The sequence below is a fragment of the Macaca nemestrina genome, chromosome 4 (assembly GCF_043159975.1).
Source record: "Macaca nemestrina isolate mMacNem1 chromosome 4, mMacNem.hap1, whole genome shotgun sequence".
NCBI classification, from domain to species: domain Eukaryota; kingdom Metazoa; phylum Chordata; class Mammalia; order Primates; family Cercopithecidae; genus Macaca; species Macaca nemestrina.
This window is the reverse complement of record NC_092128.1, coordinates 18,801,572-18,829,275: the sequence shown is the minus strand read 5'-3', so window position 1 is coordinate 18,829,275 and position 27,704 is coordinate 18,801,572. Positions and strand designations below refer to the sequence as shown.

At 43.6% G+C, this 27,704-nt stretch overlaps 1 protein-coding gene and 1 long non-coding RNA gene across 3 annotated transcripts in view; both read right to left on the bottom strand.

The window, feature by feature from the left end:
* Positions 1-21,548, bottom strand: part of LOC105471286 (lysine demethylase 7A) — a 96,879-nt gene extending 75,331 nt beyond the window's left edge. Inside the window, exon 1 of one of the 2 annotated variants that reach the window (XM_011723674.2) lies at positions 21,355-21,548. In XM_011723674.2, coding sequence (XP_011721976.2) covers positions 21,355-21,548 — 194 coding nt within the window. Of the gene's footprint in view, positions 1-18,227; positions 18,264-21,354 lie in introns of those variants that run through there. The other variant, XM_011723675.3, reaches the window with a different exon arrangement.
* A 1,790-nt stretch (positions 21,549-23,338) lies between these two features.
* LOC139362715 (uncharacterized) overlaps positions 23,339-27,704 on the bottom strand; it is a 52,112-nt gene continuing 47,746 nt past the window's right edge. Inside the window, exons 2-3 of the long non-coding RNA XR_011621910.1 lie at positions 25,737-25,863; positions 23,339-23,570 (exon numbers count right to left, since the gene is read on the bottom strand). This is a non-coding gene — a long non-coding RNA (uncharacterized lncRNA). The remainder of the gene's footprint in view (positions 23,571-25,736; positions 25,864-27,704) is intronic.

Sequence of the window (27,704 nt, the reverse complement as noted above, 5' to 3'; positions counted from 1 at the left end):
CTTTTCTGAGGACAGCTACATTTCACAAGTAGAACTTTCAGTTATAGGAAAATCTTATTTAGGTAGACCGTATCATTCCCCAAAGATGGTAAAGTGATTGCTAGTTTTCTTATATGCCAATTAATCTGCAAAATGTTAACACCTCATTGCAACAGTTCTCATGCAAAAGGTTACTTACCATAATGGAAGGTTTCTAGTGTTTTGAAAAAGAAGGGATTCTAAAGGAAGGGAGAAATAAAACAACAACAAACAGCTTCAAATTAAAATCATATCACAAATAACCTTGAAGGTAGCAGGACCAGATATCTATTCAATGACTTTGACAGCCATGTTCGTAATACATTTTGCACACAGATATAGGTAAATGAAATCATATCATTATACAGGCGTTAAGACACAAACACTATCATCATGTGAAAAACCTGTTATCAATGAAATCCAAACTCTATTTTCAAATCCCGTATCTCTTGCTTATGATCTTTCTTTTCATTAACAATTTACCTACTGGTTTAAGGTTGGAGTCCCCCTTAAGCAGAACCTGAGATAGGATTGCAGGCATTCACATGGGAAGTAATCCCTGGAAGCACGGGTAAGTGAATGGAAAAGTAAGACACAGAAAGGGAGGTAGCCTTGGGGACATTTGGAAGACTAAGTATAAGGGGCTTCAGAAAGGTCCCACCCAAAGGGAGAGGAAGTTAGGTATTTATTTACTATCTCCCAATAGATAACGGATGAGGGCTATCCCAGAGGCATAATGCCCTAGCATTTCAGACCCGCTTCAAGTACAAGCTGCTGAGCTGCTGCAGCCAGAGAACGCCCTCAGGCCAAGTATCAGGTGCTTTCAGCAAGAAGTATTCCCCAGACAGAGACAGAGACAGAGATGGAAATAGAGAAAGCCAGGGGATCCGGGTGGGGCTCCTACAGAGCCTGCTGCATATGTACAAGCCTAGTCTAGCAAACCTCTCATGCACACACCCTTAACTTTCACATTTATTGTAGAGATATACTCATCTTCATACTCACCATCTTCTCTATTCTCTTAGCCCAGCATCCTCTCAGGGATAAACACTGAACAAGAATATACGCAAAATGGTATAATAAATAGTTATAGGTAAATAGGTACAGGTTAAGTAAATAATACTTGGGTAATATTTAATAATTACTGAACAAAGATCAAGAACAAAATTGTTCAACTTGATAAGGAAATCCACAATCGATCTGTATAGGAGGAAAAGAACCATCTTTAGATCTTAGGAATTCTCCAGAGGGAAAAATAATTATTTCTAGCAACTCACTGTGTGACAGTTCTAAAGACATGAATAAAATTGGTGAATTCTTTTGTCCCACCGCTGAGGGTAGCCTCAGCTTTAGGCTGAACTAGGGTAGGCTCAGCTACCATGAATCCCTTAAGAGACTGGACCATTACGTAAAACACTGAGGCCAGGCACAGTGGCCCATGCCTGTAAACCTGGCCTTGGGAGGCCGAGGTGGGAGGGTCACCTGAGCCCAGGAGTTCAAGACCAGCCTGGGCAACATACTGAGACTCTGACTCTACAAAAATATTTAAAAATTAGCTGGGCTTGTTGGTGCACGCCTGTAGTCCCAGCCACTTGGGAGGCTGAAGTGTGAGGATTGCTTGAGCCTGGGAGGTCAAGGCTGCAGTGAGCTGTGATTATGCAACAACACTCCAGCCTGGTCAACAGAGTAAGACTCTAATTAATCAATCAACAAACAAAGAAATAAATAATTGAGACAGGGGGTAGTGGCTCACGTCTGTAATCCCAGCACTTTGGGAGGCCGAGGTGGGTGGATCACTTGAGGTCAGGAGTTCCAGACCAGCCTGGCCAACAGGACGAAACTCTGTCTCTACCAAAAATATATATATATAAAAAAAAATTAGTCAGGTGTGGTGGTGCGCACCTGTAATCCCAGCTACTTGAGAGGCCAAGACAGGAGAACTCCTTGAACCAAGAAGGCAGATGCTGCAGTGAACCGAGGTCACACCACTGTACTCCAGCCTGGGCCACAGCGCAAGACTCTGTCTCAAAAAATAATAATAGCAATTGAAATGTTGAAGCAGGTGGAAAAAGGGCAATAGTCTTTTCGGCAAAAGGGATTAAAATATCTTAGCTATCTTAAGAGACGTTCCCCAGAGAAAGAAGTACTTCAGGAACTATTTAAAAAGGAAGGAAGAAATTGTGGCAATGAGCAGGGAATTTTCAGAGACTTTTTCCTTAAGAGGACAAGTGTTCCACTAAAGTTCATTTAAGTATTGACTTACATGTTAAAAGCACCACTCCGGTTTCTGGAGGGCAGATGGAGGGGGACCAGTAGGAGGCTACTTCAATAAGCCCATCTTACAAAAGGATAGTGATGAAGGCAACCAGTAGTAGTGACATTCTGAAAGTAAGCGAACAGGATTTGGCCAAAGAATTTAGTGCAGATTATGAGAGAAGAATCAAGGATGACTCCAAAGATTCTGCCCTGAACAACATGAAGGACTGCCGTTAAGTGAAATGAAGAGGACTACAGGAGCAGCAGTGATGATCAAGAAGGGAGGGAGTTGTGGGGTTTGATTCTGCATACACTCAAAGTTGGCCAACCTACTATTCATCCAAGTGGAGACCTGAAGTTGACAATTTATATTCAAGACTAGAGTTCAGGGGAGAGAGCTACGAAAGAAAACAGATGAGTGCTGGAAAAACTACTGAGTTACCGTGGGGTACCCAGCAGTAAAAGATCAGGGAGACGAGAAGGAATTGCACTAAGAACTGAGAAGGAGGGGTAGCAAAGCAGAAGGAAAATCAGCACAGGGGTTCCCCAGACGCCAAGTTAGGTGATGCTCACTGATAACTTTGAAAAGAACTGTTTCAATAGAGTGGTAACGATGAAAGCCTGATTGGATTGAGTAAAAGAGAAAATGGGACCGCTCTCATTTCCTAGGAGAGGAAAAAAACCAAAAAACTGGAAACAGCAAGTAGGAACAACTTGATTAATTTTGCTATAAAGGTAGCAAAGAAACAGGGCTGCAGCTGAAAAGGGATGTGAAGAAAAGGGTTTTTGTTTTTGTTTTTTTAATAAAAGATACAGGCCAGGCTTGGGGACTCATGCCTGTAATCCCACACGTGGGGAGGCCAAGGTGGGCGTATCACTTGAGGTCGGGAGTTTAAGACTGGCCTGGCCAACATGATGAAACCCTGTCTCTACTAAAAATACAAAAAAAAATTAGCCAGGCGTGGTGGCACACACCTGTAATCCCAACTACTCCGGAGGTTGAGGCAGGAGAATTGCTTGAACCCAGGAGGCAGAGATTGCGGTGAGCCGAGTTCATGCCACTGCACTCCAGCCTGGGCAACAGAGCAAGACTCCATCTCGAAAAAAAAATAAAAATTAAAAATTAAAATAAAGGATATATGCATACAATTAGCATGCTAACAAAAAAAATGATGAGGTAGGGATACCACTGTTGAAGCCAGGTCCTTGAATGGATGAGTAGATGGGATCTAATACACCTAAAGATAATTTCCAACTACACCAAAGACCACAATCTACACGACTTAGCAGTTGCCTTTTCTTCTTGAAATTGTTTCCAGGAATTTCCTAAATTTGAACACACGTTTCAACACTAAGGCAAACTTTGGCCCAAAGTGTAGCGTTATGCATATCTGGAGGAACAGACTTCAAGCAGGCTTGAGGCCTGCTAGGAAGATGAGATTCCTGAGAAGTTGATCATCAATTCACCCAATCTTGCTATTCATACTGAGGAACGTCCTGAGGCTGTGGGCAGTTTCTCACATCCCTGGAATAGGCAATGTCACCAGGAAAACAGGGAGGAATCAAGAGGACCTCAGGACCTGTGTAACCACAATAATGGCTGGACCTGATGGGATCCAGATGCAATCAGCACTATCACTGCCAACAGGGCAGCTTTATGGGAAATTGAAGGCCAGGGAAGTTTGTCCTGGCAGTGGGACAAATTCTGCTGAGCCTCCTGCTTTGTATAGCCATTCTCATTTGCTTATTTAAGTTCTTCAATCCTTGACTTCCATTAAAAAAAACCTGTACCCTTTCTCTGTGTCTACTAGTCTATCAATCATCATTACCCTTCCGACAATCTTACAGGCGCACGTTTTAGATAATATTTTTTATTTCAATAAATATATATTTTCTTATACCTATTAAAATGTAGCGTGAGCATCACTAACACGATTTAGCAGATACCTCTGTTTAAGGCAAGTAAATTTTTAAAACGAAAATCCATTTAAAGCAGTTTTAAAGAAAATATTAAGTATCAAAAGTGTTACACTGATATGGTAGAAACTGTGATACTGGCCAATGAAAGCCCGACACGTGATGGTGGCAAACGAAACTAAAAAATCATTGATGCAGTGGAGAGGAAGGAAAGGAAAGAGAAGAAAAGTGACTCATATCCTAACATTACTTGAAGTCCGAAGAAGCTTGTATCAGGGTCTTTCTTTGTTCTGTCTTCTCAGAAGGTCTGAGGTGGTGACTGAATCAGCAGCTGCCCTGGGGTGAGGGGTAGGGCTGCAAAACAAAACACACTGCAGACCCGCAAGAGATAAGCACAGGACAGACAGTCTCCAATTTACAATGGTCCGATTTAGGATTTTTCAACTTTATGATGGGCTTATCAGGATGTAATACCATGGTAAATCAAGTAGCAGTTCCCCTGAGGCTGAGGTGGTAACACTCCTGAAGAGATGGGTGGCCCCAACAGGTGATCCTGAGCGAGAGCAGTGTGAGACTTTGGAGCTTTGGAGAATAATCAATTGCTTAAGGGATAAAGAATGAGAAAACTGAGAAATCAAGTTCAGATTGGGGTATGACCTCTCCTACTACAGGCTGGATGCCCACAAAGCCAAAGATGAGAAGAGAAAAATTAAGGCAGTAGAGTCCAGCGCTAACTACTTGGCATTTGGATGGTTGGAAAAGCAGGTATGAGGAAAAATGTCCCTGAACCAAACAGAAGGGACTGTGTTCACCCAGTCACCATGGGCTCTAAAGAAAACTTTGATCCTTTGATATAAAGAAAATAAGGACAGGCTAGCACAAAAAAGAAAGTGACTCAAAACACCAGGCACACAAAGTTAGCCTTTAAAAAAGTACCGAAATAGGAAGAATGTAAGAGAGGAATATGAATCAGACCTGTGACAAGTTAGATTACGTAAAAAGACTAAAATTCCTATAATCTGCATATAGTTTACGCCCCATGATTCCTTCAAAAAGTAGTAAAGACTAACCACACGTCTACACTGTAGCGTATGTGACAGGTGAGGCACTCTAGCAGTTCACACAGAAGAGGAAAAACCCATGAACCCACAAACCCAGTCCTTGGAGGGGAAAGCTCCCATGTGGTCCCCACAGAGTTTCCAAAGCCATTGAGGGAAAGTGGCCAGAAAGCCCCTGTTTCAAGGATACCAGTGGTCCCACACCATCACTGACCAGGTCAGTTAAAATGCTATCAAAACTGTTTCATGTTCTGACCTTTTTTTTTTTTTTTTAAACTATTCTGTAGGGTTCCAGACAACGGAAATATCTCCAGGTCACATCTCCAGGACCATTTTATTTTCTTTTTTAGTTTCGTTTTTCTGTTTTTTTTGCAGGGGAGACGAAGTCTTGCTCTGTCACCCAGGCTGGAGTGCAGTGGCACGATCTTGGCTCACTGCAACCTCCGCCTCCTGGGTTCCAGCGATTCTCCTGCCTCAGCCTCCCGAGTAGCTGGTGCATGCCACCACGCCTAGCTAATTTTTTGTATTTTTAGCAGAGATGGGGTTTCACCATGTTGGCCAGGATAGTCTCAATCTCCTGACCTCATGATCCACCCATCTCAACCTCCCAGAGTGCTAGGATTACAGGCGTGAGCCATTTAATATTTATTAATATTAAAGTATTCAAGGGATACTGTATTCATCAAAAGGTCCACACTGGACATTCCAGTTTCTTTGTGAAATACTGAATACTCACCTGACAACAGTTTTTGCACATTAAAAATACCAAATCATCTATAACGGTGTAAGATCCCCCAGCTTTCGCAACTTCATGATTTTACCGCACAAGTCAAACTTAAAATTACTAACTCATAGGCTGGGCGCAGTGGCTCACGCCTGTAATCCCAGCACTTTGGGAGGCCGAGGTGGGTGGATTACCTGAGATTGGGAGTTTGTGACCAGTCTGACCAACATGGAGAAATCCCGTCTCTACTAAAAATACAAAATTAGCCAGGTGTGGTGGTGCGTGCCTGTAATCCCAGCTACTCAGGAGGCTGAGGCAGAACAATCGCTTGAACCCAGGAGGCGGAGGTTGTGGTGAGCCAAGATCATGCCATTGCACTCCCGCCTGGGCAAAAAGAGCGAAACTCCGTCTCAAAAAAAAAAAAAAAAAGATTACTAACTGATAAACAGGAGTCCATATTAGATGTTTGAAATTCCTATGTTTTGTGCTCAAGTAAAAATGGCATTTCTAAATTATAAAGGAAGAGGATGTTAACAAAACATTCTGAGAGTGTTTTATCCCTCTTCCCCATAAAAAAATATAAATTGGACATAAGATCACTTTATTTTCTCTGACACTGATTTTTGTGTTAAGATGAATGCAACTTACAGCCCCAATAAATAAGAATCTTAAATTTGTATAATATATTTAAGCTCAAACTTCTATTTCATTATCAGTATTCTTTACACTTGTCTTTGATCAACAGAACATGAATTTTAAAATATGACTACAGATAAAAACAATTTCAAAATGGATAATGCTAGAAACTTACCATAAGGATACCCAAATGCTCACCAAGAATAAAGATAAACATACACACAAAAATATATATCCTGCAGCATTGTTAAGTAGTAAGAACAAAAGAGAAACCAACTCAAGAATCCATCAAGAGAGGACCAGTTAAATTATGGTAAATCCACAGAATGGAATTCTATGCAGCCATTAAAAAGAATGAGATATCTGTACAAGCTGATACGAGAAGCTCTCTGAGATATCCAGGATATTTTAATAAACAAAAAGTAAGATTTTTGCTTTTTTTTTTTAAACCTTTCTATATTGCTTGAATTTCTTGCCAAGTCTTTTTTTTTTTTTTTTTTTTGAGACAAAGTCTCACTCTGTCGCCCAGGCTGGAGTGCAGTGGCATGATCTCGGCTCACTGCAAGCTCCTCCTCCTGGCTTCACGCCATTCTCCTGCGTCAGCCTCTCAAGTACCTGGGACTACAGGCGCTCACCATCACGCCCGACTAATTTTTTGTATTTTTAGTAGAGACGGGGTCTCACTGTGTTAGCCAGGATAGTCTCAATCTCCCGACCTCATGATCCGCCTGCCTCAGCCTCTCAAAGTGCTGGGATTACAGGTGTGAGCCACCACACCCGGCGCCAGGTCTTTTTTAAGAGACAGTCTTGCTCTATCACCCAGGCTGGAGTACAGTGGCAAGATCACACTATCTTAGCACACTGAAGCCTCACATTCCTGCACTCAAGCCTCAGATTCCCGGGTAGCTAGGACTACAGATACATGCCACCACACCCAGCTAATTTATTTTTTGTAGAGATGGGGGTCTTGCTATGTTTCCCAAGCTAGTCTCAAACTCCTGTCCTCAGGTGATCCTCCTGCCTCGGTCTCCCAAAGCACTGGGATTACAGGTGTGAGCGGCAGTGCCTGGCCCTCTTACCAGATAGTCTTTGTTTTGTTTTTTTAATGGCAGTTTGTATGGTCAAAGGAGACATGGATCTTTCTATATATTTGTCTTTCAACTTCTCTATATTGCTCAATATTACACATTAAATTATATTGCTTTAAATAATAGTTCTCATCCTTTAACAATGAGGATGTTAATTAATCAATTAACTTAAAAAGTCAGTGATAATGGAAAAGAATCAAACATTTAATTTTGCCTCTCCTACACTGTACAACTAGATAACCAAAGACTAGATAAAAGAAAATTTTCTCTTTATAGAAGTACTACAGGTAACAAACGAAAAAGAAATTTTGTAATTATCAGTTATAAAATTTTATAATTATAATGATAAAGGTATCATTCTGCAACTGCTATGAATGGATACTGGCATTGATCAATGGCAGCCAATATATCAAAAAGAGAAACAACCAGACATTTTATGCCTTCTGCTTAGGTTCCTGATAGAAGTCTGCACCACTCTCCTATGAAATTTTTGGGGGTTTAAGGGGACCTGAATCTGATCAAGCTTCTCTAGAGTCAACTACCAATTTACAGGAAAGAGAGGAGCAAAAAGATTCTTCAGGCATGTAATCAGCAAAATCCAGAAAGTGGAAATTTTTAGGATAAACAACCACTTTGTGCAACAAAGAGTTTGCAAGGGCGGGGAGAGGGTTAAAGACCTGAAAGAAAAACCTATAGATCAGGGTTTCTCAACAACAGCACTATAGAGATTCTAGACTAGATCATTCTTTCTGTGGGGCTAACCAGTGCAGAATGTTTAGTAGCATCCCTGTCCTCTACCTACTAGCTGCCAGTAGCAACTACTCTGCTACTTCCAAATCAAAAATGTCTCTAGACATTGACTAGTGTTCCCTGGGAGACAAAATCTCATCTAGTTGAGAATCACTGCTATGTATTAAGAAACTTACAAGATAGAGCAACTAATCACATGTGTGAACCTTATTTAGATCTTGATTCAAACAAATAGTGAAAAAAGTTACGACATTTTTGAGACAACTAGAAATGTGGATAGTAGATATTGATGTTATTAAGAAATTGTCAACTATTTTTAATTGTAATAAAGGTATTATAGGTTTTTTAAATTGAGGCCTTATCTTTTAGATTTACATGCTGAAATACTCATAGATATAATGATATAGCATCAGGAATTTGCTTCAAAGTAGCTAGGTAACGGGGTAGTAATGAAACTTGCAGTGAACTGACACTCACTGAAGCAGGCTTATGGAACCTGGAAGCACAGGATACTATTCGGTCTACTTCTACATATGTTTGGTATTTTCTTTTTAAGAAAAATTAAAAGTCGAGAAGACCATGGTGGCTGGCAACATTCGACTGAATGATAGATCAATCAGGTGACTGATTTCCACCAACAATGCCATGTATGCTTACTCATATACCCTCAGAAGTTCTCAAACTAATTGATTTTAAAAGGAAAATACTCACCATCTTTTTAAAAGACAAATTAAAATAAGTGAACCTCAGGATACTTTATATCCCTGGGGTTCACAAAACACAGGTTAGAAAATGCTGCTTTGGGGAAATTCCTGGATCATTAATGCTCTAGAGACTCCTATTATATACATTTACCTGTTCAGTGTTTGTTACTCTATGTCACTTATATTTGCTGATTTTCTTTTATTCTAAAAACTACCCCAGCCAGTGGTGTTTTTTAAAGTTTAAAAACAGAATAATATTTTAAAATATAGCTACAAAGCATCCTTAAGATACAACTTAATTATCCAATAGTAAACCAAGTAGTTAGGGCTATTTTCCCACCAGGTTGTTCTTCACAGTTGCTAATGATAAGCTACACTTAAAAGTATGTTACAGTAGTCCCCTCCTTATCTGTGGTTTCACTTTCCAAGGTTTCAGGTACCATTGGTCAGCCAAGGTCCAAAAACATTAAATGAAATATTCCAGAAATAGACGATTCTTAGGTTTCAAACTGCCTGCCATCCTGAGCATCATGATGAAATCTTGCACCATCCCATCTAAGATGTGAATCATCCCTCTGCTTGTGTATCCAGACTGTTTTACTACCTGCCCACAAGTCTCTGAGTTATGAGATCAACTGTCGGGGTATCAATGCTTGTGTTCAGGTAACCGTTATTTTACTTAATAATGGCACCGAAGCGCAAGAGCAGTGAAGCTGGTGTGATGCTAGCAATGCAGATATGCCAAAGAGAAACCATAAAGTGCTTCCTTTAAGTGAAAAGTAAAAGTAAAAGTTCTTGATTTAAGGAAAGGGGAAAACAACAACAACAACAAAAAAAAAACAGTATGTTGAGTTCCTAAGATCTATGGTAAGAACGATTCTATCTATAAAATTGTGAAGAAGGCAAAAGAAATTCATGCTAGTTTTGCTGCTGCACCTTAAACTGCAAAAGTTACCACCACACTATATAAGTTTCATTACAGCACATTGTTGTAATGTTCTACTGTATTCAGTTATTGTTGTTAATTTCTTACCGTGTGCCTCATTAATAAGTTAAACTTTGTCATGGGTATGCATGTAAAGGCAAAAACATGGTATATTTAGAGTTCAGTACTACCCACAGTTTCAGGCATCTATTGGGGGTCTTGGAACACATGTCTCCCTCAGATAAGGAGGGGACGCTACTGTATATGCATATTAATAGATCTAAGGAAGAAAACTATACGATTCTCTCCACAGATGCCAAAGGAGCCTTTGATAAAACTCAACATCCATTCATGATAAAACTACTTAAATAAAATTGAGGAATACTTTTTTCCTTTTTTTTTTTTTTGAGGCAGAGTCTCGCTGTGTCACCCAGGCTGGAGTGCATTGGTGGCATCATGGCTCACTGCAGCCTCAACCTCCCAAGCTCAAGCAATCCTCCCGCCTCAGCCTTCCAAGTGGCTGGGACTACAGCACACCCCACCATGCCCAGCTAATTTTTGTATTTTTTGTAGAGACAGCGGCTCATCATGTTGCCCAGGCTAGTCTCAAACTCCTGGACTCATGCCATCCACCCACCTTGGGCCTCCAAAAGTGCTGGGGTTATAGGCATAAGCCACTGCACCTGGAGGAATACTGTCTTAATATGACAAATTAGTCCTAAAGCTAGTATCTTCCTTAATGAGGAAATATTAGAGGCATTTCTACTAAAATCAGGAATAAAGCAGGTATACCCACTATCTACCACTATTCAACACTATACTAGAGGTATAAGCCTGTGCAATTATATAAGTGAAATCAAATAGAGGCATAAGAGTGGGCAAAGAAGTACTGAAATTCACTATTTGCATATTATATATCAGTTCCCTAAATGATAATACAACTCAAATAATTTTTTCAGCAAAGTAGTAGGATATAAAAGTAACATTTAAAAAAACAGTCTTCATATACACAAACAACCAATAGCAAATAAATGGTAAAGAAAATCTCGGCCGGGCGCGGTGGCTCACGCCTGTAATCCCAGCACTTTGGGAGGCCGAGGCGGGCGGATCACAAGGTCAGGAGATCGAGACCACGGTGAAACCCCGTCTCTACTAAAAATTACAAAAAATTAGCCGGGCGCGGTTGTGGGCGCCTGTAGTCCCAGCTACTCGGGAGGCTGAGGCAGGATAATGGCGTGAACCCGGGAGGCGGAGCTTGCAGTGAGCCGAGATGGCGCCACTGCACTCCAGCCTGGGCTGGGCGACAGAGCGAGACTCCGTCTCAAAAAAAAAAAAAGAAAAAAAAAAAAAAGAAAATCTCATTTATAATACTAAGAAAGAAAATTACTTAGGGCCGGGCGCGGTGGCTCAAGCCTGTAATCCCAGCACTTTGGGAGGCCGAGACGGGCGGATCACAAGGTCAGGAGATAGAGACCATCCTGGCTAACACGGTGAAACCCCGTCTCTACTAAAAATTACAAAAAACTAGCCGGGCGAGGTGGCGGGTGCCTGTAGTCCCAGCTACTCGGGAGGCTGAGGCAGGAGAATGGCGTGAACCCAGGAGGCGGAGCTTGCAGTGAGCCGAGATCTGGCCACTGCACTCCAGCCTGGGTGACAGAACAAGACTCCGTCTCAAAAAAAAAAAAAAAGAAAGAAAATTACTTAGGAATAATCTTTAAAATGTGTAAAATCTGTACAAAGAAAAATTCAAAACACACCTGACACGAAAGTAGATATAAATAAAAGAGGTAATACTATTCTCAGAGAGAAGGACTCAATATTATAAACACATCAGCTCTCATAAGTTTAATGTGACCCTAATAAAAATCCCAACAATGCTTTTGAATGAAATCAGGTTGACACTAAAGTTCATATAAAAAAATAAACCTGCAAGAATAACCAGAAAAACACTGAAAACAAATACAATAAACTACAAGGATGGGACAGGTCTTATCAGACTTACACCATACTATAAAAGCCTCTGTAATTAAAACACTGTGGTGCTGGCACATGAATGAACAAATCAACCAGTGGAATAAAACAAAGTGCAGAAACAGACCTAAGTATATATAGAATCTTTGACATAACGACTATTATATATACATATGTTTTGGCATCTTAAGTCACTGGGACAAATATGGACATTTCAATAAATAGTACTGGGACAACTGGACAATTTGTTTTTATTTAGAAAAAATTATATTTCTATTTCATATTATATACAAAAATAAAATCCAAATGGATTAGTGATCCATTTAGAAACTTAAAAAATAAAATCATACCAGTATTAGAAAAAAAACACAGGAAAAAATTATCTTTACCTTGAGGTGGAAAAAGGATTGCTAATTATGACTCGAAATCCAGAACCAATAAAAGACTAATAAATATGACTACATATTTCTTAAAAAAATTTTTGCATGGCAAAAAAATTACCATAAACAAAACCAAAAGACAACTGAAAGCTGGAAGAGAATATTTAGAACATTTGCCACGAATGGCTAGTATCCCTAATATGTAAAGAGTGCTTAAATATTGAGGGACAAAGGACTAAAAGCTTGATAGAATCAGGAAAAAAAAAAAATGTAACCAGATGATTCTTGAAAGAATATGGTCCTAAAACTAAGAAAAAAAAAGGTTCAAACTCATTTATAATTAGACAAATGCAGATTAAAACATGGATACCATTTTCCATTTACTGGATTGACAAAGATTAAAAACATGACAACACATCCTGATTACAAGGATCTAGAGAAAAAGGCACTCTCACACTGTTGGTGGGAATGCAAACTGGTCCAACTATTCTAGAGAGAAATCTAGCAATCCTAATAAAACAACATATACGTTTATCTTTTGACTAAGCAATCCTACTTTTAGCAATCTAACCTGAAGCTGTATCTCAACAATACGAGGCCGGGCGTGGTGGCTCATGCCTGTAATCCCAGCACTTTGGGAGGCCAAGGTGGGCAGATCACCTGAGGTCAGGAGTTCAAGACCAGCCTGGCCAACATGGTGAAACTCCGTTTCTACAAAAAAAAAATACAAAAATTAGCCGGGCACAGTGGCACATGCCTATAATCCCAGCTACTGAGGAGGCTGAGACAGAAGGATCACCTCACCTGAGCCTGGGAGGCTGAGGCTGCAGTGAGCCACGATCACACCACTGCACTCCAGTCTGGGCAACAGAGCAAGCCTCTATCTCAAAAAAAAAAAAAAAAAAAAAAAACCGGATGTAGGAGGCATCAAAATATAATACAAGTAGTAGCAAATGAACCTGTCAGTAAATGACATACATTAAAGTCCGGTGAAAAGAACTGACCTAAGTAACTTTGAAAAACAGTATTTTGACTAGATACTGTAAGGCCAAAGGCATAAAAGTACTATATACACGAATACCTAATCTAGCTAGCAAATTTGTTTCTCACAAAAATATAGGTTAGCAAATTCTTAGAGTACTTTATAGGGCTGAACAAATATGTTGTAGATAATGACAGCTAAGTTTCTCACTGTTGCACAAAAAAGTTACAAGTAAGGAAAGGGGAAAGCTAAAATGACTCCTGTGGTGTTATATTAGATTCAAAGATATCATTATGAAACTTACAGTTCATAATATATACAGACAGAAACAAAGACCAATGTGTGTGCATGTGTGCAATTAGTGTATTTCCTAGCTCTGTCCTCTGAGAAGGCCTAGAAACAATGAGCTCACTAATGCCAGACCTTGGTTTCTGACACTATTCTCCAATAAAAAGGAAACAGGGCTCACACATATAGACACCAAAATCATACAAGTTACCATTAATTCAACCTACAATTAATGGGAAAAATAATCTTTTCATTAATGGAAAAAATAATCACTACAGTAATAAAATATAATTTTCAAAAAAGACCAGAAACTTGGTGGTAGTTAAGATTAGCACTGGCTGTTCAAAGGCTGCACAAATTATCTCAAAATTTAAATTGCTCAAATCAACCAACGCTCACTTTATAACCAAATTCTATACCTGTTCTATTCTTACTCATAAGCCTCCACTTCAAATCTTCAAATATAAAAGCATTCCTCCCCTTGGATGATCAGAAAACTAGATTTCATACCTAAAAATACAGAACAGGAGAGCATTCCAAGCAGAAATATACCCCAAACTAATGGGTTTTTGTCTTGTTTTGTTTTGTTTTGTTTTCTGAGATGAAGTCTCGCTCTGTTGCCCAGTCTGGAGCGCAGTGACGTGATCTCAGCTCACTGCAACCTCCGCCTCCCGGTTTCAAGCGACTCTCCTGCCTCAGCCTCCCGGGTAGCTGGGATTACAGGCGCACGCCACTACGCCCAGCTAATTTTTGAATTTTTAGTAGAGACAGGGTTTCACCATGTTGGTCAGGCTGGTCTCAAACTCCTACCTTGTGATCCACCCGCCTCAGCCTCCCAAAGTGCTGGGATTAGCGTGAGCCACTGCACCCAGCCTAACTAATGGTTTTTAAAAAGTTTATGAGAGAACTATGTCCTGTGCCTCCAAGTAGCCTGAGATAAGCCTCCCATAATCACAACATTTTTGGTTCAAACAGCAAAACTGTGTATAAATTATAAAACTCTTATAAGTGAAACACACGAATACTCATTATTCTATAATAAACTATCATATCAAAACAATGAAATTGAGAAGTCAATAAACGAGCTTTTTGTTTTCTTATGGGAAGATACATGTTCACCTAATAAGCTTATGACACTAATCATGACGGGGAAATGTATATTAAACGAATTTGTAAAATATTTCCTATCCCTAACCAATTTTACGAAGTCAAAATACACTCTAATAAAAAAAATCCATTTATAACAAGGATAAAAGCAGAGTTAAATTATAAAACTTTTCAAATAAATATTTTATAAATACTGTGTTCCCAAGGCAGTTATAATATTTTACATATTTACATTAAAGAAAATAATTTTGACTTAAAAAAAGGAAGATGTTTACAGGCATCTCTCTTCAGAACCCTGTCACAACTGTCCCACCTATGCACCCCTGAGATAGAGACAGACAAGTCACATCTAATTCTCCTCCTGAAGCTGGCTGCAGCCAAGGAGGAAGAGGAGACTCAGTACCACCTACCCGCTTGACAGCATGAGCTCTGGAGTCAGCATGCCTGAGCTCAGATGCTAGCTCTCTCACCTTCCAGCTTTTCCATCCTGGGAAAGTTACTGAACTCCCTAAAACTCTCAGATTCCTCATCTGTAAAATGGGGATGATAATAATAGCACTTACTCAACAAGGTGACTGTGAGATTTCAATGAGTTAATCAAACATCTAATTAATTAGAACAGTGCCAAGCACTTTGTAAAAACATTTGATAGCCGGGCGCGGTGGCTCACGCCTGTAATCCCAGCACTTTGGGAGGCCGAGGCGGGCGGATCACAAGGTCAGGAGATCGAGACCACGGTGAAACCCCGTCTCTACTAAAAATACAAAAAACTAGCCGGGCGCGGTTGTGGGCGCCTGTAGTCCCAGCTACTTGGGAGGCTGAGGCAGGAGAATGGCGTGAACCCGGGAGGCGGAGCTTGCAGTGAGCCGAGATTGCGCCACTGCACTCCAGCCTGGGCGACAGAGCGAGACTTCGTCTCAAAAAAAAAAAAAAAAAAAAAAAATTTGATAAGTGAGATTCGATATTTATCTCTCTTTGCCTTCGAGAATGTAAGTCACAAGAGAGCAAGGACTTTGTTTTGCTCATTGCTATATTTCTAGCACAAATATACTATATTCCTAGCACCTGGTACACTACAAACTCTTGGCCAAGTCAACATCATACCCAATGACTAAACACAAGAGGCAATCTCATTCAAGACAGAAACAAAAAACAAATCTTAAAATACTGTGTCAGTTAACAAATTGGCAAATTTTTAGGGTGCATGGCACATCTGTAATCCCAGCTACTCGAGAGGCTGAGGCAGGAGGATTGCTTGAACTCAGGAGTTCAAGACCAGCCTGGGTTGGCAACATACTGAGACTCCCATCCCGCAACAACAACAAAAGACTTCAGTGCACAAGCAGTTCAACAAAATCTTTACATCTGTACACATTCATACAACCGCCACCCAAGAGCAAGATAAAGAATATGGCGGGGCGCGGTGGCTCACACCTGTAATCCCAGCACTTTGGGAGGCCGAGGTGGATGGATCACGAGGTCAGGAGATGGAGACCATTCTGGCTAACATGGTGAAACCCCATCTCTACTAAAAATACAAAAAAAAAATTAGCCGGGCGTGGTGGCAAGCACCTGTAATCCCAGCTACTTGGGAGGCTGAGGCAGGAGAATCATTTGAACCCGGAGGTGGAGGTTGCAGTAAGCCGAGATTGCGCCACTGCACTCTAGCCTGGAAACAGAGCAAGATTTGGTCTAAAAAAAAAAAAAAAAAACCTATATATATATGTGTGTGTGTGTGTGTATATATTTGTGTGTGTGTGTGTGTGTGTGTGTGTGTGTATATATATATATATATATGTCCTGCACCTCAGAAACTCCCTCTCAGTCAATACCCACCCAAAAAGGTAAACCCTATTCTGACTCCTAGCCCCAATTATGCCTGTACTTGAACTTCACATAAACAGAGCCAAACAGTATGCTCTTTTGTACTGGGCTTCTGTGTTCAACTTTATTATGTGTGAGATCCATTCATGTTGTGTGCATCCATAGTGCATTCTTTTTAATAGCTTGGTATTCCATTTTATGACTATACTATAATGTATCCAATCTACTGCTGATGACATTTAGGTTGTTAGTCTGGAGACAATATGAAAAATGCTGCCATGAACAGGTTTGGGGTACGTCTTTTGGTGGTAATCCTGACTCATCTACAGTTTAACAGTTTTTGCTTGTTTTGGTAAGGGCTGGTTAATAATACCTTAGATTGGGAGGATGCAGGGAACTAGAAAGTGGGCACTGCAGGCGAGAGTATAAATCAGCATAACCTTTCTGGAGGACAGTTTGGCAACGGGCACAAGAAGCCTATAAGCATCTATACCCTTTGACCAATATTACTAATTCAAGGAAATTTCTTATTTAGAAATTGTACATGGCAGGTCTTCTTGTTTTATATGTATTAACTTGTTTTATTTATTCTAAGGAAATAATTAAATGACCACAATAATTTGTTTAGGATGTCAATCTTATCATCATTAGTAAACACAAGAAAAAGTAGTAAACAAAGTAAATAACAGGGGAATTATTTTCAAATATATTATACTTCTGTGAAATCAAACACAATGTAGCCACTAAAAAAGTTTTCAAAGAACATTAAAGATACAGGAAAAAGTATACTTTAACAAAAAAAGGTAACATGGAATACACAGAAATAATTCAAATTTCATTTTTTAAAAAGAATATACATATACACATACCACGTTATTAATAAAATAGTGGTAATCACTGGAAGACATGCGTACTTTCGTATTCTTTATAGTTTTCTGTACTTTCCAATTTTTCTATAATATATTGCTTTTATCAACTCAAAAAATGTGATTAAAGACTAATAAACAACGCTGTTTACATTCTAACAGGAAGAAAACAGAAACTCTAATACAATTCAATTAGGGCAGTGAGACAGTTTTGCATATGACGATATAAAAGTATTACAGAAAGACATCCAGCCTGGAGATAAGGGAGCGGGGCCTTGTCAGGAAAGATGTTCCCGGTGGTACTTCCACCAAGAATTCAGGGAGAAAGAACTGTATCTCTAGGTTAGACAGAACATTCCCAGCTAAATCCTGTTAATTCCTCAACTCACTGCACCTAGAGTTCAATTACACATTGTACCCTGCCTGGCAAGTGTTCTTTTCTCACTTGCAAAAAGGCTTAGGCAGATGGACAGATGGGAATTGGTATGCAGCTAAAGTTTGACAGCATCAGACCTGGAAGATGCTGGTTCCATCCACCCTGCAGCCTGACAGAATAGCATCAAGGACAGGCCTTCCTTCCCTGTCACAAGAAATTAGGGCAACAACTTTTCAGATTTCCTTATGTCAGAAATGCCAGGCAGAGTAAACTAAAATTTATATATATCAAAATTCACTGATTCCTCAAGTTTAAAAAGTCCTTCTACTTGAAGAAATAAAGTTAACAAGAAATTACCCAGGCAATGGCAATTCTCTGTATCCAACCTCCCACTCTTCCTTGCTCCTCTACAGATGGACCACCTCTGGTTCAATGAAATCTAAGCATGGTAAAGATACATCTTAGTCCTTTAGGGGTCAATTCTCACGGAAGTAAATGATATTTGTTTAATAATTAATATAAAGGAACATTTTGCTGTGTTCCAAAAAATAATCACTCATTTCATGGTACAGTAAACATCAGAGTAAATACCACGGGAAAAACATTCAGAGTCCAAATTACCAATACTTAAGAATTAAACTTAGTAGGCCTGGCATGGTGGCTCACACCTGATATCCCAGCACTTTGGGAGGCCGAGGGGGGCGGATCACCTGAGGTCAAGAGTTTAAAACCAGCCTGGCCAACATGGTGAAATCCTGTCCCTACTAAAAATAAAAAAATTAGCCAGGCGTGGTGGCAGGCACCTGTAATCACAGCTACTCGGGAGGCTGAGGCAGAAGAAACACTTGAACCCGGGAGATGGAGTTTGCAGTGAACAGAGACTGCACCACTGCACTACAGCCTGGGCAACAGAGCAATAAATGCTCCGTCTCAAAAAAAAAAAAAAGAATTAAACTTATTAAAAAGATACTGCTTTTGTAGGGTAGGACAATATAGCTAAATTTTCTAACTTTTGACATCTGAACCACATAAAAGTTTCAAGGACTGATGGTCAAAAAGACCCTGGGCTCAAAAAAACCTATTTTAGACTCACTTCCACAGATATGAAGTTACACGAATTTATGTGTCAAAGCAGAGAGGGCATATTTGTTTTGGCCTTGCCCTCCCTTCTTCCGGTAAGCCCTCTGTATTTCCTCTTTAATTTCCCTATTTACAAGTGTATACTTAAATGTATTACAAAATTCTCCATCAAATACCTGGGACTTTTCATGGTTATAGTGTCAAGTGACCTAAATTAAGATAAATACAATTCTAGTCTAAAATTCGGTAGCCTATCAAATCTGCATTGCATAATGAGACAAATTTCCTTTTTTTTTCTTTTGAGACGGAGTCTCACTCTGTCGCCAGGCTGGAGTGCAGTGGTGCAGTCTCTGCTCACTGCAACCTCCCACTCCCGGGTTCAAGAGATTCTCCTGCCTCAGCCTCCCAAGTAGCTGGGATTACAGGCACGCACCACCACGCCCAGCTAATTTTTGTATTTTTAGTAGAGACGGGTTTCACCATGTTGGCCACAGGTTTCACCATGTTGGCCAGGATGGTCTCGATCTCCTGACCTCGTGATCCACCCGCCTCGGCCTCCCAAAGTGCTGCGATTACAGGCGTGAGCCACCGCGCCTGGCGAGACAAAATTTTTACGCAGTTTAAACCGCTCAAATTTCAAAAAATAGTTCTTTGAAAAAACATAAGCGTTTACATAATCACCAGGGATTCTGATTTTGTTCTACATAGAACTTAAATGCTCGGATAATCTTTATTCTAGTTGCGTAAAATATGTTATGGAAACAGGATGTGGAAATAGAATTGGATATACAAGACTGCTAAAGATTATACAAAACGAGGACGCTGCCTTTCTTTTAAAGTGATAATTTGTTGTGTCTTGTTTTCTGTTGTGAGAATCGGCTAGCCTGAAAACTGATTAAAGAAAACTGTACTTGAAAATTAAGTAAAACTTAGCTACACCTAGCACTAAACACTGCAAAGAACATTGTGATTTACATGGTTTTCTCTTCCTGGACCAGTAGAGGGAGACTAAGGCATCTGGCCTGGTCGTGTAGTGTTTCTATAAAATTGGGGAGGGGGAAGCGGAGGCTGTATTTAAATGTCCTGCTGTCAATCAAAAGACACTTCCTACAATCACAGTCACCATATCTGCTATTACTCGTGAGCGTGCTCTCGCCAAGAGACACCACCAAACGCGGCCCGGGAAACCGGCTTCAACTAAAGGTGACCGCAGGCTTTGCCACAACACCCAAATAAGGACTTTCGGAGCCCAACCCCAACTAGTTTCTTTGTTTAAATGCCTGTGAATCCCTCCCACGCCGGAGTCAAGAGGCTGTGGCGCCGCCCTTTATTAGCCTCACACTTTGATTACAAAACACACGAGTCGGCGGCCTGGCTGCGGAGGCGGCCCGAGCTCTCAAACGTCAAACCCGGAGCGCGGCGGCGGCGGCGGCTGAATCAGAGGGCAGCGTCCGCCGCTGTCGCTGCCGCCGCCAGCCGGCCCGGCAGCGTCCGCCCGGCCGACTCAAGTTCGCCGGCACCGGCGCCCAGGGCACAGCCGCAGGCGGTCCCGGTGTCGCCGGCTTCGAGCGACAACTGCACTCTTTGTAAAGTTTAAGCCGCGGCGCGAGGGCGACGCAGGGGGTCCGGAGAAGCGTTCCCTTCGGGCCCCCGCCGCCTACTCCATCTGCCCCAGTCCCGGCGACCCAGGTGTGTGCGGGGGCCCAGGGCCACGACCCGGGTCAACCTGCCGCCCGCCGGGGGCCCGGCCCCAACTTCCCCGGTACCTTTCAAGTCCCCGAAAGCGAGTACCTCATCTGTTGCTCTGTTTACTCCGCGGAGCCCGCCGCTGCCCCCGTCCCACCGGCCCAGGAAGTTTGATAAAGACGGGAAAGGGGGCGCGACAGGGACCCGCGGCGCGGAGGAGACGCGGGGCCGGGGCGAGCCCATCGCCGCCCGGAAGGAAGGCAGGCGCGTCGGCCAGCCGGGCAGAGCGGCGGGGCGGCCGGCGACTCCGGGCCGGAGCCCCGGGCGCGGTGGGGCGGGGCGGCGGCGGCGGCCCGGGCTGGCGAGGGGCTGCGGGCCGGGCCGGCGCTCCGCCCGACGCCCCCGCCGCGCCCGCCCGGCCGCGTCCCCTCGCCCCAGGCTCCCCCTGCCAACTTCTCCGCCGGCCCTCTTTGTTCGTGTTTGTTGTGGTGACTCTTCGCCCGGGCCGGGCGAGCCCACCGGCTCCCCTCTGCAGCCCGCCCGGCGAGCCCGGGGCCCCGCGCGCCCCGTTGCCCGGCCGGGGGGCTAGGCGCTGGGACCCCTGAAAGCTGGGCGCGGCGCGGCGGCCCGGCCCGAGGGAGTAGCGGGCGGCTGGCGGCGACGGCGGTTGGTCGGTGGCCGGCGGTGGCGGCTGCGGGGCTGGAGGGGGTTTATTTACCTGCCGTGGAACCAGTCCTTGCAGATATCGCACTCGATCATGAAGCGGTTCACGTCGTACGGCTGCCGGCACACACAGTACACGGGCGGGGGCGGCGGAGGCGCCGAGGCCCGGCCCAGAGCCGCCACCGACACGGCTGCCGCGGCGGCTCCAGCTGCTGCTCCCGCGGCCACCGCCGCCGCCGCTCCGGCCATCTTTAAAAAACACACACACGCTCGCTCGCTGCTCCGCTCGCCGACTGGAGCGAGCGCAGCCGCCAGCCAGCGCCGCCTCCTGCAGCAGCCGCGGCGGCGGCGGCGGCGGCGGCGGCGGCGCTTTAGTGCGCGCGCGCGAGGCCGCGGCGGCTGGCGGAGGGGGAGGAGGGGGCGCGCGCGACGCGCGAGGCCCAGGCCCGGCTGCTTCCGGCGCTCGGCGCGGGGCCGTGCGTCTCGCGCACGTCTCTGGCGCCGGCGCGCGCTCCCCGCTCCTCTCGGCGCCGGCGCGCGCTCCCCGCTCCTCTCCGCGACGGCCGGGCGGAGGGAGCCGTTGAAGGGCACGCAGGCGGCTGCGGAGGCGGAGGGAGCCGAGGCCCCGTGAGGACACGCGCGGTGGTGGCGGTGGCGGCGGTGGCGGGCGCGCGGCCGCAGCCGGAGGAGGACGGCGGGAGCGTGCGAGGAGCCGGCTCGGTTATTTCGGAGCGAGAGCAGAGGCCGGGGGAAGTTCCTGCGGAGTGCACAAGGGCAGACGAGGCGCCGCGTCCCGAAGAGGGGAAGCGAGCAAGTTTCCTCCTGCCCGGGTCGCCTCGCGACGCTAGGAGAATCGCTCAGCCCTCCGCAGCCGCCCAGCGAGAACCGGAGCTGCGGCCCGGCACCGGCGTGGGTCCCGCCGAGCTGACACGCCGAGCCGGTTGTGCCTTTCCGAGGGGAGGAACGTGCCGTGGAATCCACTCAAACTTTGGAAAACGTCCCACCCGGATTCCCACCGAGCAGCAAGGAGACCAGAGCGTTGATGGAGCCACTGTTAGTTGCGGGAGGGCTGTCCCCAAGAGGAATTCATCACTGTCGTCCGTTGGGAGGGACCAACCTTGAAATGGGGTTGGTGGAGAGAGGGATGGAGAAGAACCGGCGTGCTTATAAATAACAAGACTTAGCTATGAACCCTTCCGATTCCCAAGTGGGGAAGATAGGGGTAAAATTCTAAGCGACTTCTCGCTCGGAAGAGGGATACCACAAAAAGCGGAGCGCAGGGTACTTCGCACATAATGGGCCATCAGTAATTTTTGAATGGATGAAATTGAGAGCCAAATGTAAGGTGCTAAACTGAAGAATAAAAACAGCTGACACATACTGAATAGAAAAGATTGCGTTGGAATCACAGCTATGTGGATTGGAAGTGATGTTAAGGATTAATGAATTGAGTATTTGCAGCTGAATTTCTGCTGGCATTTCTGTCAGTGGGGAAAGCTCTCACAGCTCCCTAGGTAATTTTTGTTAGGGGAGGAAGAAGTGTTGTTCTGTCACCCACCCCCAGGCAAAGAGTCGCTGATCTAATTCTCCTTTTTTGTTTTTCTTTTTATTTATTTATTTATTTATTTATTTATTTTTGAGACAGAGTTTTGCTCTTGTTGCCCAGGCTGGAGTGCAGTGCTGCGATCTCGGCTCACTGCAACTTCCACCTCCCGGGTTCAAGGGATCCTCCTGCCTCAGCGTCCCAAGTAGGTGGGATTACAGGCACGCGCCACCGCGCCAAGGTCATTTTTGTATTTTTAATAGAGACGGGGTTTCACCATGTTGGCCAGGCTGTTCTTGAACTCCTGACCTCAAGTGATCTGCCCGCCTCGGCCTCCCAAAGTGTTGGGACTACAGCCGTGAGCCACCGCGTCCTGCCTAATCTCCTTTTTATAGCTGAGGAAAGCTAGTAACTTGCCTGAAGTCTCATATATTAGAGCTGTAACCGAAGTTTTTAAGTTTCTCAGTTCTGCAACCATTCGTTTTTCTATCACATCACTGTTTGGCACATACATAGCAGGAAAAGGAAAGGCTGGAAATCATAGTTGACCACACACTGAGTAAGCTTGAAACATATTTCTACTGGAGAAAAAAGAAGTTACTGTAATGTTGGCATAGGCATCACATATTGCTGGAGTGGAAAGACCCATGCACTCAGGTCCTGCTTTCTAGAAGCTGTGTGACCTCGGGCCAGTCACTTCATTTCTCCTGAACTAGATCCCTGATGATCTGTTGAAATAAAAATTATGGATAGTAATGCCTTAATTACCTCACAGAGGTTTTATAAAGAGCAAAAAGACGATGTGTTTTTAAATGTACTTTGTAGAAGGTGTGTGTTGTTGAGACAATACAGCAGTGAAGAGAAGGCAGGCAAAGCTATCTTATTGGAGTCTGGCTAAAGAGCACCAAAGCAGCCTGGTGTGGGATGTCCTCTGGGGGCCACCTGGCCTTGCTATGTTAACATGGAGGGACTAGGCAGGGGCGTGAAGAAGGCAGCCAAGCAGAGGAGGAGGCAGCAGCAACAATGAGAGATTTGGATCTGTGTCCCCACCCAAATCTCATGTTGAATTGTAATCCCCAATGTTCGATGGAGGTGGGGACTGGTGGGAGGTGACTGGATCATGGGGGTGGATTTCTCATGAAATGTTTAATACCATCCACTTGGTATTGTCCCTCTGGTAATGAGTGACTTCTCAAGAAATCTGGTCATTGAAAAATATGTGGTACCTCCTCCCTCTCTTGCTCCTGCCCCGGCCATGTGATGCAGTTTGTCTTCAGCCATGATTATAAGTTTCCTGAGGCCTCCCCAGAAGCCAAGCAGATGCCAGCATCATGCTTCCTGTACAGCCTGCCCTCCACGAGCCAATTAAGCTCATTTCCTTTACAAATTACACAGTCTCATATTTCTTTTTCTGTCTTTTTTTTTTGAGACAGAGTCTGGCTCTGTCGTTCAGGCTGGAGTGCAGTGGTGCGATCTCAGCTCACTGCAACCTCTACCTCCCAGGTTCAAGCAATTCTTGTGCCTCAGCCTCCTGAGTAGCTGGGATTACAGGCACCTACCACCATGCCCGTCTAATTTTTGTAATTGTGGTACAGAGGGGTTTCACCATGTTGCTCAGGCTGGTCTTGAACTCCTGACCTCAGGTGATCCTGCCTCAGCCTCCCAAAGTGCTGGGATTACAGTCGTGTGCCACCGCACTCGGCCTCAGATATTTCTTTTTTTCTTTTCTTTTTTTTTTTTTTTTTGAGACACAGTCTCACTGTTGCCCAGGCTGGGGTATAGTGGTGCGATTTTGGCTCACTGCAACCTCTGCCTTCCGGGTTCAAGGAATTATTTTGCCTCAGCCTCCCAAGTATCTGGGATTACAGAGGTGCACCACCACACCTGGCAAATTTTTGCATTTTTAGCAGGGACAGGGTTTCACCATGTTGGCCAGGCTGGTCTCAATCTCCTGACCTCAGGTGATCCACCCGCCTCAGCCTCCCAAAGTGTTGGGATTACAGGTGTGAGCCACTACACCTGGCCTAGATATTTCTTTATAGCAACGAAAGAACAAACTGATACAGTTGTGTACAAGAGGACTGATCAAATACAGTCGTGTTGGCCGGGCGTGGTGGCTCATGCCTGTAATCCCAGCACTTTGGGAGGCCCAGGTGGGCGGATCACGAGGTCAGGAGATTGAGACCATCCTGGCTAACACAGTGAAACCCTGTCCCTACTAAAAATACAAAAAATTAGCTGGTTGTGGTGGCATGTGCCTGTATTCCCAGCTACTCGGGAGGCTGAGGCAAGAGAATCACTCAAAACCGGGAGAGGGAGCTTGCAGTGAGCCAAGATCACGCCACTGCACTCCAGCCTGGGCTACAGAGCGAGACTCCGTCTCAAAAAAAAAAAAAAAAAAAAATACAGTCCTGTTGCTTAACAGCAGAGGTGAGTCTGAGAAATGCATTGTTAGGCAATTTCATCGTGTGAACACCATAGACTGTACTTACAACCCTGTTTGGTATAGCTAACTACACACCTAGGCTAGATGATGTAACCCATACTCCTAGGCTACAGAGCTGTATAGCATGCTACTGTGCTGAATTCCACAGGGATTTATAACACAGTGGTAAGAAATTGTGTTTCTAAATTTCCCAGTAAATTAAAGGGATAGTAAAAATATCACATCATAATCTTATGGGGCACCATCATAATATGCAGTCCATCATTGATGGAAATGTCATTATGCAACACATGATTGGCAATATGTTAAGGAAAATGGGAGCCAGGTTTCTCAATGTTCAGGAAGAGAATTACAAATAAGAAAAGAGGAAACTTTGGTGGTGGACTAGTAATGGAGGTATCAATCTATCACTATTTGTAGAAATAGATATAGGTGTACATGTACATACCCTGTCCACTGAGAAGATCTGGGAGTAGTGACACCGGAAAACAATGAGAACAGCTAGCCCAGGTCTTGGCTTCTAAATACCAATCTCCACTTCATTTTTCTTCTTGGCAGAATAGTTGATTCCAGTACTGGAGAAGAGAAAGTACAGGATGAGCCTGGAGCTTGTAGTATCAGAATATAAGGACATGCTCAAAGAATAATGAGGCATGTCTAAAGGACACCAGCCAAATCGAGGACAAACTGTACTTCAACGTTAAAATAAATTGTGTACTATAACCCATTGAATAATATAGGAAACTATACCTGTGTAAAGAAATACATAAATTGAAAGTTTGATAAGCATTGGAATATTTTCATAGTTTCAAAGTATCTCCCAACAAAATTCTTCCTAATTACAAAGGGAACTAGAGTAACTTCTCAGTGTTAAGAAGCTTGGCAGATAGGCCGGGCGCGGTGGCTCAAGCCTGTAATCCCAGCACTTTGGGAGGCCGAGACGGGCGGATCACTAGGTCAGGAGATCGAGACCATCCTGGCTAACACAGTGAAACCCCGTCTCTACTAAAAAATACAAAAAAAAAAACTAGCCGGGCGAGGTTGCGGGCGCCTGTAGTCCCAGCTACTCAGGAGGCTGAGACAGGAGAATGGCCCGAACCCGGGAGGCGGAGCTTGCAGTGAGCTGAGATCCGGCCACTGCACTCCAGCCTGGGCGACAGAGCAAGACTCCGTCTCAAAAAAAAAAAAAAAAAAAGAAGAAGCTTGGCAGATACTATCTTAAATGATCAAGTGCCATCAATAATGGGACAAATCAAGATCACGTGTCACCTGATAGGATTTGGTGAGAATACTAGCATCACTTCTGTGCATTTCTGCCCAGTCTATTTAATTAATCTCCAGTTTGGAAATGCAGCTAGTTTTAAAAGTACATGAAGAGATCAGTAAAGAATAAAAACACTCTAAGGCATACAAATCTGTAAGGAAAGGTTCTAGAAATTGTAAACACAAAGATTTGATCTTGGGAAGAAAGGGATTAAGGCTAGAACTCTGGATAATGCCAACATTTTAGTGGCAAGCCCCATACATCGTAATTAAGCTCATGGCTTTGGATTCACAACCTACTCTCTCTGTGACAACTTATTAACACTTGGATTTTAGTTTTCTCATTTTAATGGGAATGGTAAGCATATCTGCTTCACAGGGCTGGGTGCATTAAAGTAACATACTTTGCACAATTCTTAGTATATGATAAGCCATATAGCTACTAATTATGAATAATTATTTTGCTACTTGTTCATTAATAATAATAGAAAAGACAGCTCTATTATGAAGAGCAGCTGAAGAAGTAGGAGAGAAGACTAGGAGAATATTATCTCAAAAACAAGTGAGGGATAGAATTTCAAAAGGAAAAATATCTTAAAGACACCCAGCTACATGCCAGCATCAGTTGCCAATGACTGTCGGACTCCCTTTCTCTTTCCCCTTTATGGTTTCTCCAATACTCACAGATCTGTCTTAATTTTCACATCAAATCTAGGCTGTTCTGTTTGTTTTTAACACTCCACTCGTTCATATAACCTCATTTCTCTGACAAGGAATGTTTGCTCCAAACTAACAATTCTTCCTACTACTAATTATACTGGTCTATCTCCACAACCGCATCTACTGTTCTCTTCCTTAGAAAACAAACATACTGGCCAAGCGCAATGGCTCACGCCTGTAATCCCAACACCTTGGGAAACCGAGGTGAATGGATCACCTGAGGTCAAAAGTTCAAGACCAGCCATGGCCAACATGGTGAAACCCCATCTCCACAAAAATACAAAAATTAGCCGGGCATGATGGCAGGTGCCTGCAATCCCAGCTACTCGGGAGTCTGAGGTGGAAGAATCGCCTGAACCTGGTAGGCAGAGGTTGCAGTGAGCCGACGTCGTACCACTGCACTCCAGCCTGGGCGACAGAGTAAGACTCCGTC